General features: G+C 43.7%; 1 protein-coding gene across 6 annotated transcripts in view; it reads left to right on the top strand.

Annotated features, from left to right (window-relative positions):
* The window catches only part of CNKSR2 (connector enhancer of kinase suppressor of Ras 2), a 537,182-nt gene that overhangs the window by 155,895 nt on the left and 360,999 nt on the right, over positions 1–20,288 (top strand). For 5 of the 6 annotated variants that reach the window (XM_073667499.1, XM_073667498.1, XM_073667500.1 and 2 more), the window contains exons 8-9: positions 15,094–15,153; positions 16,050–16,118. The exons of the other annotated variant lie outside the window; for it this stretch is intronic. In XM_073667499.1, the coding sequence (XP_073523600.1) occupies positions 15,094–15,153; positions 16,050–16,118 (129 nt within the window). The remainder of the gene's footprint in view (positions 1–15,093; positions 15,154–16,049; positions 16,119–20,288) is intronic. 6 annotated transcript variants of the gene reach the window in all.

Here is a 20,288-nt window from a genome sequence, read left to right on the forward strand (position 1 = left end):
GTTCTTTCCAATAAGCATGTATACGGCTTTGAGCTGGAATATCTGCATAAATATAATATGGTCAAAATAGTCACTTGCCTAATAATTATGCACACAGTATATGTGCATATGTAAATACAGAGCGGCCGCTGTAACAATGCCCCTGGCCTTGACTGACAGTGGCTCTGCATTGGGGCTGGCTGTCAGTCAGGACAGGATGCACCGTTACAGCGACCTCTGTATACTCAGAGTGATGACTGAACCATTGCCGCCTCCGTGACTGAAACCGAATGCTGGCAGGGAGAATAAAGTTCATTTTTTCCGCGCTCCATTCGGCTGCGTGCAGGCATCGGGCAGCATAATAACGCTGTTGACCTGCAGATCAATCACATATATGCAGGTTAACAGCGTTATTTCTGTTGACCGGTTCTCTTTAAGGGGGGGGGTTTTCTATGATGAGACAACTCTTTTAACCATTTGATGCTAAAACCACATGTAAACACTATAACTTCGAACTTTGCAGTCTATTTTAAAACAAAATAAAGCTGCTTGTTCTAGCATCAAATCGTTGACCAATCCAAACTATCAAAAAAAAAAAATCCTGCTAACTGATGACTTCTTATGACATTTACCATTTGAAAAGTTAGATATAAACTTTGCTTATAATGGCTCAGACTCATCTGCGTTGAAAAAATCAGTCCGATGTAGTTCCTGAAAAGTCGGACGAGTGTCATGCAACCGTATGACAGCCGTATGACGTGCGTATGCAATGCGGTTTTAACATCAGCTTTCACATACATTTATTTTTTCATTTCAAGCTAGTATACTAACTAAGAACACAATCTTAGATACAGATATAGATAGATAGTTATGAGAGAGATAGATTGATAGATGTCATTGTGATATATTATCAGTGCAGGGTGTCTCTAATTTAGTGTAGATTTATTTATCTAATAATTCAATAAATTAAAGAAAAAAATGACGTGGGGTCCATCTACTTTTTCTTAACCAGCTGAGGGAAAGTTGACAGCTGGGGCTGATGGAAAGGGGGTAATAAACATGGATCTTCCCAGGCTGTTAATATCAACTCCCAGCTGTCTACTTAGCCTTTACAAGTTATTAAAATGGGAGGCCCCCAAAAAAATGACGTGGGGTCCACCTACTTTTTCTTAACCAGCTGAGGGAAAGTTGACAGCTGGGGCTGATGGAAAGGGGGTAATAAACATGGATCTTCCCAGGCTGTTAATATCAACTCCCAGCTGTCTACTTAGCCTTTACAAGTTATTAAAATGGGAGGCCCCCAAAAAAATGACGTGGGGTCCCCCCTTTAATTCATAATGAGCAAAGGCTAGGCAGACACCTGCAGGCTGATATTAGTAGGCTAGAAAAGGGCCATGGAACATCAGCCCTCAGCCGCCCCAGAAATGGTGCATCCATAAGATTTGCCAAATCTGGCTCTTGGCCTCACTCTTTCCACTTGCCATGGTGTGGTGACAAGTGGAGTAATAGGATTGGGGTTGATGTCAGCTGTTGTATGGCTGCTGACATCAAGCCCAGGGGTTAGTAATGTAGAGGCGTCTATAAGACACCCCCATTACTAACCCCATAGTCATATTGTAAAAAATACACAGCTAGAATAAAGTCCTTTAATTGAAAGAAAGACCTATACTCTTTTATTTTAAATAAACACTCCCTACCCTCTTTTACCCATTTATTATTGAAAAATGCAAAATAATAAAACACCATATTCCTCACCTGTCCGGCGATATTCCATTTGTCCCGTGACGAGTTCTCACACTGCTAGCGGTGACGTCAGTGAGATGAACAGAGTTCATCGGCTATGAACTCCGCTCACCTTATTCATGTCACTGCGAGGCACTGATGCTGCGCCATCACGCTCAGTGTCTCTTCTGGATGCCAAGCTGAACGGTCGCATCATGCCACCATTCAGCAAGGCATCTAGATGTAGCAGAGTTGGACTCGTCGCAGGACAAATGGGAATAGTGAGGCTAAGCAGCAGATTTGGAGCATATTCTAGATGTGCCATTTCTGGGGAGGCTGAGAGCTGATGTTCTTAGTCTGGGAGGGGGCCAATATCCATGGCCCCTTCCTAGTCTCTTAATATCAGCCCACAGCTGTCTGCCTGGCCTTTGCTGGTTATTAATTATAGGGGAGACCCCAAGTCATTTTTATGGGGGGGGCCCATTTTAATAACTGATATTACTAGCTTGGGAAGCTACATGTTTATTGCCCCCCAGTTGTCCACTTAACCTCAGCTGGTTAAGAATAATATGGGGGACACCATTTTTTTTTCTTTTATTTCTATCTGTATCTATTTTATTCTGACGGTTCACGCTGTGATTTTACTGTACTCAGCTAATGAAATGTCGGGTTTCCTATGAGATGGATGCGTAAAATTCGCACAGCACATGCTTTGACCGTGTGCTGTGCAATTTTTTTCTCGCACCCATTGACTTGCATTGGTGAGTCTCGTCCGATATACGCGGCCACTCGCAGCATGCTGCAATTTTTTCTCAGTCCGATCCAACTTGAGAAAAAAATCACAGATGATTGCACATGTCCATTTTAAACGCAGATGAGTATGAGCCCTTATAGAAATGCACAGCTTCCATTTCTTGGCTGGAGTGTAACCTGGATGAAATGCCTCACTGCAATTTTGAATAATTTTCCATTATACTTACAAAACTATTTAAACTTTATGTCCTCTGTTCACCAGATTTCAGAAAAAATATCAAGCAAAGATGATAGAACAGTATAGTGTAGATAAAAATGTTTGTGTGGGTAAAACTAATTTTCTCGGCTAAAATGTACCTTACAGCCTTATAAATTTGTTTGTTTTATTTTTGTTTTTTAATACTTACTCTTTCATTTTTTTTTTTGCCATTCTTTCAAGAGCCATAACCTGTGGGGCAAGTAGTAGTTTAGAGTCACGCCATTCATTTTACTATATAATGTACTAAAAAACAAGAAAAAATCCTAGGTGGTGTAAAATAGTGAGGAAGAAACAGCAATTTTTTTAAAATTTATATGGCATTCACTGTGTGGTAAAATGACCTAGCAACATGATTATTCAGGTTAGTACGATTATGGCAAAACCAAACTTTTATACAAGACAAGAGCAGACTTTGCATCCTGCAGTGTCATCTGTACTTTACTATTCTTTGTCTAATCCTAATTTTTCTATCCCCTTACTGTGGCCCCCTGATGTCTCTGGGTAGAATTCAGAGAAGTATAGAACTTTCTAGAATCAAGTGTCTGTGTAATGAGCTTGTCCTAATGTAACTGGTTAGGAATGTGAATTTGGGCTAAAGCTGGCCACACACATTAGATTTCTCTCAGCCGAACAATGCTTCAGCTGATCTTTCTGCCGACAGCCATCTCACCTGACTCTCCAATACACAGGAGCACTCGTTTGGCCAAGTGCTCCTATAGTCTCTATGAGAAAGTTGCCAGCTGACACGTTGGCCAGCAATCAGCTTTTCTACCCACCATCAGTTCCCTGGCACCCCAATACATATTAGACCTTTGGCCGAACCCATCAATATTGGTGGGTTTGGCCGACATTAGTCTAATGTCTATCGAGGTCTTAAAGTGGTTGTCCACTACTTGGACAAACCCTTCTTGATCTAAATGGTTGGCCCCGATAACATAAAAAAGCTTATACTCCCCTCCCATGCTGGTGCCGTTCCAGCACTCACGGTCCTGGGGGGCTCTCGTGCGGTTGTTGAGACATGTGACCCCGGCGCCCAATCAGCACTGGCATCACTGTCCTCACCTTCGGACAAATCTAACATGAAGAGGAAGTCTGGGCTGCATTGATCTGACTTCCTCTTAATGTTCAATTCGACAGGAGGCGGGCACAGTGATGCCAGCGCTGATTTGGTGCCATTTATTTTCTATGGGACTGCTGAGAGCAGCATTTGGCTAGTCCCATAGACATTGAATGGAACGGAGGCTGCACAACAGTACCTCTGCTCCTTTCAGGATGTTGCTGCAGAGTTCTTTTCTAAGGATTAAAAAGCTTCCGTCTCGGGATTGCAGAAGGTCCCATTGGTCGCACCTCCAGCGATCAGCAAGTTATCCTCTATCCAACGGATAGGGGAATAGCCTTTTGAATTAATCCTTTCCAATATACCTCCCTAAAATTTCTGATTCATAAGCAGCCCACATTAACATAGGGATCTGGCCAATTATGATTTCACACGTAAAAAACTTGGTTACCATTATTTTTTTTTTTTAAGGACAATACTCTTTCTGCAAATGTAATAAATGTCACTTACAGACCTATGTAACTGCACCTATAGCACAGTGATCACTTTCAGAATACAAATAATGAATTAATTGTAAACTTTACTCCTGTTTAACACAAAATAATAACACTTTGGGTACAGATATTATGTGAATACTACCATGCTATCACTAAATAAAAGTTAGTAGATGAAATAATCCTGTTAGACTAAACTAATATTAAACAAAAACCACTGTATTAAGAATGATAATTTCCCGCCATTCAGTGACCATATAGTGCTGGATACTAATTATACACAAGAGTTCAATATACCTTAAAGGGAATATGTTACCAGGTTTTTGCTATGTAATCTGAGGATCGCATGCTGTAGGGGTTAAAACACAGATTTCAGCAATGCCTCTCTTACTAAGCTACATGGTTTTGTTTGCTTACAATGAGCGTTTTAGTACCAGTATCCTTATCATTGCTGTGACTAGCTGTTAGTGACCTTCCCCCTGGGCCGTGGGGTACTCGGTGCCGGGCCAGTCGGTGCAGGGGATGTCACAGTGGCAGTGACCCGGTCAGTGAGCCAGGGCGGTCAATAAAAGGTGATTATAGTTTTTATAGTTTATGTTCGTGACGCCACCTGTGGTATGCGGCTATATGGAGCCGCCGCTGCAGTGCAGATCCTCTGGAGCTGATGGTGACGCAGCAGAGTTGGTTCAGCTCTCCACAGACAGAGCTTAACCCCAGGGCAGGATATAGTGATTCTATAGGGTAGATGTTGTTGGTACTGTGTAGTGCAGGGCTGGTGATGGCGCAGCAATAATTCCAGGACACAGTGGGGTGCAGTCTTCAAGGTTTACTCACAGTTGTTCGAGACTCAAGGTTACCAGCGCCAGTGTGTAACCTCCCACGTCGTCCTGCGTTCACCAGGGAAGGGGTTCAGCAATCCCTCAGGTAATTCAGGAGTACTTAACGGGACCCCATGCTGTGTGCTTTCCTCAGTCGTCTTCCTGCGCTAGCTCTCACCCTCCTGCCCTGCGCCTCACAATCAGTGTCCCAAGCCAGTAGCCTCGGATCTTGGCGGGCGACGTGCAGTCCCCTGAATCCTATGCGGCCACCTTTTTGGTGATATAATTGTGGTTTTGGGCAGCTGCACCTTGAAAGTACAGCAGCCTCCGGTTTTCTAGCTGAGCCTTGTAGTTCTCCACTAGTTAGGGGCCGGTCCCCTCTGCGGCCTGATCCCTCCATGCCCTGGTAGATTCGGGCGCACGGGTGGCTTCCTGGACTTCCCGTGCCCCTAGGATCCCCTCTGTTCCTCTTGGAGCCTTCCATCTGCTCCTGTCCTCTCTCTGTCTGTTATCCTGGGCCTCCCAGACTAGGCCCGCTCCTTCCTCCTCTCCTCCTGAGCAGAGCTCCTACAGAGCTCCTGCTCCCAACTCTCTCTCCTCAGACTGATTCCCACTGACTCAACTCATTCAAGATGGTTCACTTCCTTTTTATACTCCTTCTGAAGGTGCTCCCCTTTTCTACTTTCTACTTCCTCCACCCACACCCACTACATGGTTCCCCCTCACTCGGTTCCCCCCACTTCAAACCAGGGACAGGGCTCAGCATTAAGCCAGTGCATCTTGCCCCGCCTGCTGGTCTGGAATGGTGTAGTGTTGGATGCAGGTGGGTGGGTCCTGGGCAGTACTCCTTCCTTACCTGAGAGTGGGATACCACACCTCTGGGTGAGATACAGTACCTCTGTGGTGACTGAACCCGCAGGGGCGCCACATTAGCATGAGCCCTGGTCCAACACGCCCCCTCCTGTGATAGGAATCTCACTGTCTATGGACATTGTATGTAATGCAGGTGTCAGAATACAACGCGCAGTCACAAAAAGAGGGCAGTCAAATAGCTATAAACAACAATTTATATATGTATATACAGTACAGACCAAAAGTTTGGACACACCTTCTCATTTAAAGATTTTTCTGTATTTTCATGACTTTGAAAATTGGACATTCACACTGAAGACATCAAAACTATGAATTAACACATGTGGAATTATATACTTAACAAAAAAGTGTGAAACAACTGAAAATATACCTTTTATTCTAGGTTCTTCAAAGTAGCCACCTTTTGCTTTGATGACTGCTTTGCACACTCTTGGCATTTCTCCTTCTATTACATGCCTCCCTCCTTTTTGATCGCCAATCCCCGAGCGAGTAGATTCTTTGTAAGATCGATGCCTCCTTCGAGGCAGCGCAAGTTCAGACAAAAGTTGAGCACACTCTTCTGTTTTCGGTTGAATCTGAGACCAGATAAACTCCTCTTGAGCATATCAGTTAGGAGGGATCCCGGCATTAGCCCATTCGGTTCTGCGGGGGTTCCTCCCGCGAAGGTGATTCCGGGGTATCTGATAAATCAAGCAGTGAAGATTGTAAATCGCCTCCTGATCAATTTTGTATCTCACTCGGGACTGAAGGCCTCAATTGCATTGTAGCCCATCCTTCTTCGTCTTCCAGAGTCACCATGTGTGGCAGTTCAGTTAGTTTTTCCACAGGCTCAATTCTGTTACAGTCCTCTGCTTCAGACGAACAGAGTCGTAGCATATTACGGTGCAACATCCTAGATGTCGTGGCATCACCCCCTTCAAGCCTAACCTCATAGACTGAATTCTTTGGATGGATCTGCTTCACCACTCGATATGGTACCGCCTCCCAACGATGGTGTAGCTTACTCCCAACCGGTTTGGCCCTTACTAACACACGATCTCCTGGTCGGAGTGGGCTCACTGATATCTGGGCTCCACCCTGTATGCTCTACTTCCTGAAATTTCTGCGCAACCAGCTTTCTCACTGTATGAAGCCGCCGTCTGCGTTCTCCAATCCAGGTACTCGGACTGTTGTACGGACTGGAATCTTCACAGTCTAGCTCCAGCTCAGTAATCTCTCATCCATTCCTTCCAAACAGCAGCATATAGGGTGTGTAACCAGTAGTCGCATGAACGCGATTATTATACACCCACACCAACTCGGACACGAACTCGGGCCATTTCATTTTCTTGTCCTCTTCCAACGTCCGTAACATCTGCAATGAAGTTTGGTTGCAGCGCTCACATGCCCCATTTCCCTGAGGGTGATAGGGCGTTGTTCGAGATCTGTTGATCCCATAGATATGATATAACTCATCCATGACTCGCCGTTGGAATCAGGCCCCTTGGTCAGAATGTATCCACTTCGGACACCCATAGATCCAAATTAAATCTTGACAAATGGCCTTGGCTGCGGTTTCTGCCGTCTGATCCCGAGTAGGTGAAGTGATCGGTCATTACCAAACAATGCGCGTAGCCTTTGTATGAAGCTCCGATCGTCAGATAATCGATCATCAGAACCTCTAATGGTGCAGAAGTTCGGATGGTCTGAATGGGAGCTCTTTGTTCAGTAGGCTGGCTCATCTCACATTGCCGACACTTTCAGCAAACTTCTTTGATTTCTTGCCGCAGTTGGGGCCAATATACCAGTCATTGTACCCACCGGAAGGTCTTCTCCACGCCGAAATGGGCACCTCTTCCATGTGCCTCCTGGGCTAATTGTGTTACTAGTGTTCCTGGGACTAATACCTGCCAGGTCACGTCAAACTCTTGAGGTAGCTGGATTTTCCGGCATAGCAAGCCATCCTTCAAGAAGAGTCTTTCCCACTGACCTAAGATTTGTAGTGTAGTTGGGAGTGAAGCAGCTCTAGCCTCCTGGTCGGGTCTCTGACCTAGAGCGAGCCATTCCCTAAGCTTTTCCAACTCTGGGTCGAACTATTGCAACTGTATCCACTCGTCTCTTGAACGACCCAGAATTTGAGTGGGCCTTGCCTTTTCTTTGGAGTTCTGAGCAACGATTACAGCTGGAGCAAATTGACGAAAATCCGGAGTCTCGTCACCTTCCAGCTCTTCATCTATATCTCTCTTCGGCCCCATCTGAGTGACCCGGGATAGAGCATCTGCATGGGTGTTTAGAGCCTTAGATCGTTAAGCGATTTTGTACTGATATTTAGACATCCTTGCAACCCACCGTTGTTCCAATGCACCCAACTTTGCGTTTTCCAAATGAGCCAAAGGATTATTGTCCGTCCGCACTTGTACTTCTGAACCTGACAAGTACTCCGCCAATTTTTCAGTCATGGCCTATACCAGTGCCAGTAGCTCCAGTTTGAACGAACTGTAGTTATCTAGATTCTTCCCAGTGTCCCGAAGTGACCGATTGGCATACGCGATCACCTGCTCTTTTCCTTCTTGCACTTGAGCCAACACTGCTCCCAGTCCATGTAGACTTCCATCAGTGTACAATACAAAAGGCTGTGAGAAATCAGCATAGGCCAGTATTGGGGCGTTCGTTAGCGCCATTTTCAATGCTCGAAACGCCTCTTCTTGTTGTGGTCTCCACTGAATAGGTTGCCGCTTTCCTCCTCCAGCCGTTGCCCTCAGTAATTCATTGAGCGGGACCGCAATCTTAGCGAAGTCGTTTATGAATCTGCAGTAATATCCAGCGAGTCCTAGAAATGCTCTCAACTCTCTTAAGTTGACTGGTGTGGGCCACTTCTGCACTGCTGCTACATTCTCAGCAGTGGGATACACTCCTGCACTGGACACAGTGAGCCCCAAATATTCAATTTCTCGTTTGAAGAGATGACACTTACGAGGCTTGATTTTCAATCCATGCCTCTGAAGTCGTTCTAGCACTTTTTCCAGTCGGCGGAGATGATCTTCAAACGTGGCTGAATAAATAATTATATCATCCAGATAAATTAAAGTAGCTTTGAAGTTGAGGTCCCCCAAGCATCTCTCCATCAATCTTTGGAATGCTACTGGTGCATTTGTCAGCCTGAACAGAATCCGGTTAAACTCAAACAAACCCATAGGAAGAACAAAGGCAGTTTTCGAACGATCTTTCTCAGCTACTGGGACCTGCCAATAGCCACTGGCCAGGTTAAGAGAAGAGAAGAATTTAGCACTTCCTAATACGGATAGAGATGCTTCTATTCGGGGTAAAGGGTAAGAGTCTTGCACAGTACATGCATTCAATTTCCGATAATCTACGCAAAATCTCAGAGTACCGTCTTTTTTTCGAACTAGCACAATAGGAGCTGCCCAAGGACTTTGCGAATTACACCATTCCACATCATATGGGCTAAAAGTTCTTTCACCTCTTGGTACATTTGAGGTGGGATCTGCCAATAATTTTCCCAAATGGGAGCCGTATTTCCTATGGGTATTTCATATTTCGTGTTCAATATCTCGAGTGCACCCGAAATCATCTTCATGCAAACACCCCCTGGTAACGCTGTAAAAGTTGCTCGATCTGCTTAACTTGTCCAGCCGAGAACTCAGTGAGATTAGCCTCCATTTGCTCTAAGAGGCGACGCCCAACCAAAGGTTCCCTTTTGACTTCTTGCCTGTAAAGGGACACCTCTAGGGTCCATGGTTCTCCGTCCACGGGCTCCAACTCTATAGCATCTGCTCTGGTTAGGTCCTCTGGCATTATGCAAACCCGTGCTATGCCTTGGCGGGGCAACAACTGTAGGCTTTTGCCACTTAGGTTAATACAGCGTATGGGTACTCGACCCTGACGCACAGTAGCCAGTGTGCGAGCAACCAGAATTCCAGCAGGTGCTTCTTCCCCTTCTATTGGTTCTATCTGGATGTCCATACCCTCTTATAATACATATGCCAGTACCGGCAGAGTGAACACAGTCTGTCCTACTGGCAATGTCACTGTAGCTTCAGACGGCATAGACACTCTACCGAGATACTGAGAAGCAACAGGCAATTTTTGAATTTGACTGACTCGTACCAGGTGTTGAAAGAGCCTGTTGCAGGCTGGGTCACGAGTGGTGCGGGTCCAGTTATTTCTGTCAGAATCCTCAGCCAAGAACTGTCCGACCTCCTTAAGCACATTCATGCCCAGGGTTACAATGGGCCCATCACCTCCAGATCCTGTGGTCAGTATTATCCCCTTTCACCCGAGGTTCTTTCCACATGCCCGGACCGACATCCATACTACCCCTGCCACCGGGATAGGTAATTGGTTAGCCGCTACCAATTTGACAGTTCCTACCAGGAACGAGCAACCTCTGGAAAATGACTTTGAAAATACGCTTCAGGCATAGTGGTCACCTGAGACCCAGTGTCCATTAAACAACGAATCCACTGTCCATTGAATTGAGCCCAAATAATAGGCCTCTTGGAGACCATGTCTTCAGAGGTTCTCCTTACACGCCCTGAAGTTTGAAACCCCACGGTATGCTCCACGGCCGTGGGGCGTCTTAGTTTAACGGCTGCCCTCGTCTCCTTCTTTCTTTATTTGGACAGTCTCTGGAGATATGACCTCTACCGCCACAGGTCCAACACTCCGGTCCTCGCTCTACCGGTGGACTGAGTGCATGACTCGCTGGAACCTGATAGGAACGTCTTCCTGGCTCTTGTCTCCATCCACGTGAGACAGAGCGGTCCATTAACAAGGGGGCTGCAGGGGTCTCTCTAGTAGTGCTCAGTTCATTTCGGAGGTCTTGAATCTCTTGACGTATTTCTTGTGCCCAATCGGGCAACTGACTGAAAGCAGCGTGCTGAGAATTGGGTGGAAGAGGGGTTATTGCCTCATGACTTCTGACATTGGCCTTGAGAACAGGAAATTCTTCCTCCAAGACTCTAGCTTCCGCCCCAATCTCTAAGAAACCTAGACCGGGCCTCCGGAGTAGCCGCTCCTTTAAGATCTCTCTCAGGAAGCGGTCTTTTAAGCCAGCAATCAATTGGTCATGCAATATTTCATCTAATGATCCCAGTCCTCAATTCCCATCTCGAGCTTTCTTAATGATATGGGCTGTCACTTCCTGCAGTGCATTATTATATTGATTAATAGTCTCATTTTCCTTTTGAACTCTCTGAAATAACCGCAACCGTAAATGCCCCAGATCCGTAGTATGACCGTGCATGTCTTCCAGAATTTTGATCACTTTGTCTACAGTGTCACGGTCTCCAGGTGGGCGGTACATTACAGTCTGTCGGGCTTCCCCATCAAGGGTTAAAAGGGCCAACTCAGCCTGGGCCAGGGGATTAAGGGGATACATGCGTAGCATACTTTTCAGTCTCTCTACCCAGTCCCACAGTGACGTACCATCCCCCATAAATTTGGGAAGGTGACTGAGCATAGCCCCCAAGGGTATATGTCCACTGACCGATCCTGTCACAGACTGATCCCCCATCTCTGTTTCTGAATGTTGCATCCTGACGACTACGCCAAGTGTAATGCAGGTGTCAGAATGCAACGCGCAGAGTCACAAAATGATGGCAGTCAAATAGCTATAAATAAGAATTTGTATATGAATATATATTCAACAAGCTGACAGGGATTGCAACAGGGGTTAGTAATGAGAACAATATCACAATAGCAATAACACACAATACATCACAATAACAATAGCAATAAAATCCTTCTCTAAAATACTGTATCTAGCCCAAATATGGGATTAGCGCTGAAGTCCATTGGTTCTGCAAATGGTCCTAGCGGGGGTCTCCAGTTATTCCCGCTAGGCCTTTAAGTCTTTTTCTGACAAAGTCAATTAGATCCCGCTTGGCTTGTTCCACCTCACCCGTCCCCCTCCCAACCTGATTCCCTAAACCCGATTGTTCCCGGTACCGTGAGGGAGCGGTTGAAGTGACGGTCCTGTTCAGTGATGACACTCATCAGCTTCTGCTGATGAGATCTCTCCAGCACGACTCGTTTCTAACCCCTCTTTGTCCTGTCAATCGGGGCGGTTTACCATGTTGTGGGTAGGAGGGTCTTGTACAGTTCCTTAATGTCGTATCAAAGTCCCGGTCCTTTTCCATAGCCGTTACACCCGAGGGACCGCTGCGATGAATCCCACGCTCGTTCACCGGCAGCCACCCGTCTTGCCTTACGGGTCTCTCACCTGGGTCTCTCTCGCTGGTTCCTTCAGCACGTCCAGCCTGCGTCACGTCTCTCTCTGTGTCTGGTGCCAAAATCACCTCAAGCACTGTGCGCTCGATTTGTTAAATTTTGAAATCCTCTGCTGGAGGTCACCTGACCAGGTCCAGCGTGCAAACTTGAAATGCTCACCAGATGGCGCTCTTTCTCCTTATTACATACATCTCGCATTGATTCTCTGAAAGACTTTTCTCCTTCTATCACATGTATATACAGACCATTGTGCAGGCGGGGTTAGCTTCCTCAGCTCTGCTTCGTTGCTAAATCTAAAACTCTGATTGTATGAGAAGGGCTACACCCAGTAATTGAAGTGGTACATCTTTGGATTCACCTTCTTTGCCTACATCAGGCTTCTCTCACATGAGGTAGCAAAAACCTGCTGACCGATTCCCTTTAAATGTGTATACAGTACAAATAAATCCAGCAACTTGCAGATGATATTCTTTCCAATTATATTCCTTCATTTTCCCTTTTCTTTTCCATCCCTTCCAGACTGCAATGACGACTGCCCACCTTTACATAAACTCCACAGTGCTGTAACAATCTAAAGTAATAGTACCCCCTTATTGTCCTAAACAGTTATAATCCTTTTTTCACCACCCCATAATAGTTCTCCACATTGCCAGCAGTACATCTTTTTGTGCCTCCACACAGTAATAGTGGACTACTGTTCCCTAACATAGTAAAAGGGCCCCTCCTGTGTCCCCACATATTAAGTGCTCCCTTTGTGCCCCCACATGTTAATAATGCCCCTTTACTACCTCCACATAGTAATAGTGCTCCTTTCGTGCATCCACACAATTATAATGCTATTTGTGTCACCATAATATTAATAATGCTCTTTTTACCCCCTCACAATAATAATAGTGCCCCCACAAAATAATTGACCTTAATTGTGCCACCACACATTAAGGCTGTGTGCCCACGATGCGTTTTTTAAGCGTTTCCGCAGCGGCAAAAATGCTGCAGAAGCGCTTAAAAAATGCATGGTAGAAGGCCTGCCATGGTCCCCAATGATAATCCGCTGCGGGTTATCATTGCGGAAAAAAACGCAGCACTACCAATTATTTTGCAGAAGTGCTGCGTTTTCGCCGCCATTGACTTGCATTGAATCGCTTGGATTCCGCATCACTGCATCTGTAGATGCGGAATCCAAGCGTTTCAATGTGCGGAGACTCTCCTACGGACCCGGGTACCATAGAACCTGTAAAAAAAAGAATAAAATAAAAAATAAATATGATATTTACCTTCTGATGGCCCCCTTCTCGTTGTCTTCCCTTGCCGGCAGCTTGCGGTGGACTGAAGGACCTGCGCTGACGTCATTTAGTCATGTAATGGCAGGTCCTTCAGTGTACCGCGATCTGCCGGCAGCCAGGACGGAGCGAAGCAAGACTCCGGGGGCCATCGGAAGGTAAGTATAGATTTATTTTTCTTATTTTTTACCATTCTTTAAGGTCACACTATATAAATCCATGCCGTTTGCATGGATTTATATAGTGTGACCAAGTTGTCAAGCACTTTCCAAGTGATGCTAAAATCGCTTGGAAAGCGCTTGTCAACCCGCATGCGGAAATACATGTGAAGAACGCTTCACATCCGCATGTCCCTGGCAGGAAAAACGCATGTACAATCCCCATGTACAATCCGCATGTACAATCCGCATGTACAATCCGCATGTGTTTTTTCTGCCAGGGAGATGCAGAAACGCTCAGTAAAAATCCTGAGCATTTCTGCATCGTGGGCACATAGCCTTATGGTGCCAAACAATTAAATGTCACCAGTTTATGCTCCTAAAGTATTTCCATATAGTGTTGTCATCCATTTATGTCCATACAATAATATTGCGCCACACCGTAATGTACCCCATTTGTTCACCCACACAAAGTACCCCGTATTTGCCCCTAGATATAATTTACCCAATTGTTTTGCTCCAACACAGTAATATCCCCCATTTGTTATCCACACAATAATATCCCTCTTTGTGCCCCACAATAATATCCCCCTCACATAGAAATATCCCCATTTGTGCCACCACACAATAATGTTCCTCCTTTGTGCCCCCGCACATCAGACCTCCTACACCACCTTGGAGGCAATAAAAAAAAATTAACTCCCTTAACGCTTACCCCATGAGGGCAGGGTGAGACCTTCTAATGTTCTGTTCCCTTCCATCTGCAATCATTGCGGGTGGTGTATGAACATCACTTCATTGTGCCAGGTACAGACTGCAGGATGGAGTATGTCTTCTGGCACAGAGGGAGTGATATCATTGTGCTTCCGGAGTCCTGGCGACTTGAGTTCTTTGTTCCTCTGGCAGTCCACAATCATAGAACAGCCTGTGGCATGCCGAAGTAAGTGTCAGATCAGGGCGCTCATCTGCTCCCTGCTCCAATTTAGTGCTGTATATCCTGGAGATTTTCCAACTGCTCCAAGAAGTCTCACCAAATTTCAGCAGTCTCCTGAACATTCCGGGAGAGAATGAACTAAATATCTATCTCCCACTAATCACTCAAACAGGGGGCCTATGTACCGTTATTTTTTTAGTTTTTTTGTTACTTGAAACCAGAGATGAGCAAATTTTCCCTTTGCTAGCGTTTCATCATTAGCAGGTTCTTATTATAGATCCATAGATGCTGCATAAAAGACAATGACGTAATCAGTGTTGGAATATGAGACTGTATGTCATTCTCCATTGTCTTATAGGTGGCAGTTACGGCTTTGTTAAAGGATGTTAGGCGACATGCCTGTAATGGGAATTTTCACATATTCACTCATCTTTTCTTTAATCTATCTAAAGGGCCAATATTGATTTGACCTTGCTGAGTTGGGCATGCTCGTACAGTAGACTGTTTCTTTATATCGATATATGTTTAATTCCAGGGAATGTACATTAAATCCACATACGATGGTCTCCATGTGATCACTGGAACAACAGAAAATGTAAGTATATTTCATAATGTACTAATAAGGGTATTTAGGGAAAACCTGTAACCTCTGGGGAATTATAAGCAATAGACCTGTAATATTTTAGACATTAGGATTTAGGGATTATTCAGGATGTTGTCGGAGATTTTGTTTTTAAATGCCACCAAGCAGGTATTCTTATAAAATAAGTAATAGCCACCTAGTAGCACCAATATCACCTCTCAAGTGGTCTCCAAAGACCATACTGGTAGAAACCTTTAGATTGTGAGCCAAAATGTAGACTGTGATAATGATGTCTATAAAGCGCTGCAGAATATGATGGTGCTATATAAGCGAATATAATAAATAAATGGTCCCATTGGTCTTTGAGAGCTGACATATTGACCGCGCTTATGTGACCTCTGCTGTCATTGGCCCCACTGGTCAATTATTGGAGTGTGGTAGCACAGTCAGTATGTGCATTATGTGTCCGCTGACGCCAGTGGATAGCTGCAGTGGTCACCGGAGAATGGTTAGCACTGCAGGATAGTTCACAAAGGCCAAAAGTGGATCTACCAGTTGATTATAGATTATTTTGTTATTTCATCGCCTACATCTGCTTTTTGGCTGTTTTTAAAAATATCTTGGCCAATCCCTTTAATATAATAATGAGGTATGCTGCATCTGATTCAGAAGGAGTATTTGTTTATGATGTATATAACGTAAGACATCTGTGTACAGGCATTAATTACAAAGGAAACATCACATACAATCCATGTCGGTATGGAATCACTATACAGTGACGCAATGAAAATTAGCATTATGTAGGTGTCTGGTTTGCTTTAAGAAATCTGTCTATTTGCCACTGAAAGTATATAAACTAGAGTAACCTCAATTAAGTCCTTACTTAAAGCATTCTGCTTATTTAACAGTCCCCGGCTGATAGATGCAAGAAGATCCATGCTGGTGATGAAGTGATTCAAGTCAACCATCAGACAGTGGTATGTATTCTGCATCTCAAATATCAACTTATGGATAGCGGAGCATGTCCTGCAAGCAAAAACTGTTCTCCACATTCATCTGATAGCAATGTCATTATCAGGAGAAGTTCAGTTTGATCTGAATCACTGATGTTAAAAGGATTAATTTAATTGCAATACAGTGTCTTTATATGTGGAGCTAGACATGGTCATCATCGGCAAAGGGTAACATAAGAGGTGTACGAATGAATCACTATGTTGTATGGTAAGTGTAATATCAAGCGTAAAGGTAGATTTACACTCCCTGACAGCGACTGTTGACACTACTGTGGATTGGCTACATGTAGATCAGTTGCAGGTTGTTTGTATCCTGTTTAGACAGGCCGACTGTGCTTCCATATGCACGATTGTTATTTTGATTGTCCTGGGTGCATATTCTCTTTGTTCTTGGCAGCCCATACCCTGTTACTTAAAAATCATTTCACCCTCCGACGAACTTTTTGCCCTCTTGTTGGGTGATTGGCAACCTGTTTAGACTGGAAGATAATTATAAACGCACCCTTAATTTCTAGAATATTTGAGATTACATACATGGCTTTACATATAGTGACTTTTATACAACTTTGCAGGCAGTAAACACCCGAGGGCAGGTTGACTCCAACATATCTCTGGTTCTGAGATTCTAAATCATTTGGATATATTCTATGGTATTGCTCACTCTGTTTTGGAGATGTCTTACAATCTTTTGTCAGCAAACAAAGACTTGGCATTAAGAAGACCGTAACTTTTATATATATTTAATCGCAGTCCGAAAATGGTACAGATGTTTCGGTCCACAGGACCTTCATCAGTATACCGACTGCTCAGGATTGAAGTTTAAGCAGAGGAAGGAAGGACACAATCTCCAATAGGAGGGACTGGGTCCAATTTGTTGATATAGCACTGAATTTGTTAGCTGTCAAATGGTTGTGGACCCTACTTGCACACCATATCCCAGTTGTGCTACGGTTTTCTATACCAGTATTTATTTACAATCTTTTGTGAGCATAGCAGTTTATTTTTTTTATTCATTTTACTCATTAGAGAGTAATTTCTTCCTACTACTGTTATCATTTATAGACTAACTTGTTTTTTTATGGTGCAATGTTGCTCAAGGATGAGTAAAAACTGGTTTCAGACACAAGGTCTTGAGAACTTCACACAATGGTAAGACTAATGGGATAAGTGTGATTATAGGACATTTTTCCAATGAGTAGAAGAAGTCAACAGATTATTTTGAAGATATGTAGAAAGTTCAGGCCTTATATCTCAATTTACTTTTTTTTCATGTCTCTAACTGATGTGTACAGTGAAAACGTAAAGGGGTTGTCCAGGATATCTGATTGGTAGTGGTGCCACACCCGGCACTTTTGCCAATCAGTTGTTTCCAGTGTTGGTAGCAGCCAGAAGTGCACAGCTGTATAGTGGCCGGGTACTACACTTCCACCCCCTACTTAAATTAAAAGGGAGTCAGATTTGTAGTACCTGGCTGCAGCCACTATACAGTTGACTGAGCTGTGCTGTGCTACTCCACACTGAGCACTTCTTGCTGCTGCCAGCACCGAGAACAGCTGATGTGGGGATGCCGCACTGCCACTGATCAGATATTGATGACCTATTCTTAGGAAACGCCTTCAATGTAAAAGTCCCAGACAACTCCTCTAGTCTCATGGATAAACAGGGCTCTTAGCGCCCATAGTATCCTATCTATCTATCTATCTATCTATCTATCTATCTATCTATCTATCTATCTATCTATCGTATTGCTATATCCAAAGTTTGAGATTATCTTTACTAAGTTTCCCAATTTAAGCTGGTTCAATTCACCAGTATGGCACAAACTATGAATTATTTTGCTCACGTGTCCACATATTGCCGTTAAATACTTGCAATGTATCTTCTCCACCCCCACCTCCCCAACGGTTCTTTTGATTCATTTTCAGAGCATCCATTTAGTGTGCCTAGTATTGTGTTGGCACACTGATTCTTACAGACTGGACCGTACAATTGCAGGAATCGCTCCGCTGACAAATAAAGGAGAATCTTAAGCTACTGAGCACGTGTGACCGCCGGCACTTGACACATTAGGTAGATGTTCTGAAAGGGAAGTAAAGGAACTCCAAGCTGCGTTTTTTTTGGTTGTTGTATTTTATCCTTATTTTGCAGCTCTTTAAATATTGTTTCTCTATCACAATCATTAGCACTTATGTCTGAAGGAAAGCAAAGGTGGAGCAATGATATTGTTTCCTAGTATTGTAACATCAGGTGGTACCCATAACCCATGTATGCAAACATAGCCATAAAGATAGTAAGAGTTAAATGTTACCAGATTTAAGGATGTTTTATTTTAATGAATTTATTAATATTAGTTCTTTTATTATAGGCAGAACAATTCATGGCTATATGTGCGCTGATGAGCCCATTATGTTAGTGGTATTTGCCTGCTTGAAATGAGACGTATTGACTATGAGCTCATGAAATTCATATACCAGTATATAACATAATTGCATTTTTTTTACTCAAAATGTAACAGTTTGTGTATATATTAGTTTTTCAGCGAACCGTTTTCTTGTAATATACTGTGTTATGCCTATTTTTACATATTGCCATTGATACTTTGTAATGGTTTTGACAAGCACCAAACCCATTATAATCTTTCTATACATTATTTTCTGCCGCTGAGCACCTGGCAGGCACCTCTCCGTGCAATGTCATCAGAGCCTCTCACCTCCCAATGCAGAACTGACAGGTGCCAGAGAAACTCTTTATTACCCCGATCATAATGACCTATTTTATTCTTGTCCTTTTTCTATTTTTAAATTAAGAAAGATTAATATAGTTTAATATTAAGTAAATTTTTTTATATATATTTTAGATGTTGGGACATTGCCAGTAGGTTTATGCTTTACTCACAAAGGTCAATATAAATTAGCAATGGTTGCCCTGACCTTAACTCCTCTAGTTTTGTTGTATCTAAAAAACAGACAAAACCTAGGTTCATATAATTACCTTGCCGGGGGACACAAATTCTCCTCCAGTTACTCCCCGCCAGCCTTGCCTTGACTGACAGGTCCACAAATCAAGCTGAACTGGGCAGGGAAAAGTCAGCGGGGATCTGCTTGGCATGTATTAGAACTATATATTCAGTTAGCTACCACAGAACTTTAGAATAAAGTTTTGGTTCAGTTTATATAGGGCACATGTGACTACTATGTGCTGCCCATGGGTAGGGTAGTATGAACCTGCCTGCAAGCTCTGTTTTAAGTAAAAATGAGTAACTGATTTGTGCATTGGGTCATGTGAGAAATACATATATTAATATATATGTAATATACATTTCTGTGTAATTTGTCTGGCAAGTTGATCTATTCATTGGTCCAGATGATTTATATGGACAGGCTCTGACTGATCCACTGGACGATGGGTAAATCCACTGGTGGACCCCTGAGCAGGAGTGGGCCTCCCCACCCCCTACAAGAGCAGTTGTTGGCACAATACACTTAATTCACCATGTACAGACAAAAGCAGCATTGCAAAATTCTTTTAACAAGCATTCTAAGTTTAATATTGAATATAAGCAGAGGTAAGTCCGTGAACAAGGGTCAGGAAATATTGCTTGTAGCTGAACAATGGGCCCTTAGAGTCAATGTTACTGATGGGCCCTTGACACCCCAGTCCAACACTGTGTATTGATATTGCCTTGGCACAGGATATTTCACATCAGTCTTCCAAAAAAGTAATTCCCAGGAACGTAGGAGGAATGTCAGCTAAAATCTCGGTCTCCTCTGTTGCATGAACAGATTAGACAAAAGGCTGCCGAAGCTTTATTCACTTGGCTGTGTACTTTCTAGCTGGCTCATTGTATTTACCATAGCAATAATATAGGAACACAGGAAATCTCAGTCAACTTTAATTATCTTCTATATTCCGGTCAAATATAATATGCTGTATTCACGGTCAGCGGCATCATTTATGGAATAATGGTCAGAGGTCAGCTCAATAAAATAATACCTGTAATTTACGAGAGGAAGCAAAATGACTTGTTCAAGGACTGTTTTGACTGAAACAACTCAGAGTAATAAACTTCAGTCACTAGTAACTCAGTAGGTTTACGACAGTAAAAGATAGGTAATTTAAACATGTAGTGCCCCA

The sequence above is a fragment of the Phyllobates terribilis genome, unplaced genomic scaffold, assembly GCF_046119375.1.
Source record: "Phyllobates terribilis strain yellow unplaced genomic scaffold, ASM4611937v1 Scaffold_2__4_contigs__length_985480577, whole genome shotgun sequence".
In the NCBI taxonomy this organism is placed as follows: Eukaryota; Metazoa; Chordata; class Amphibia; order Anura; family Dendrobatidae; genus Phyllobates; species Phyllobates terribilis.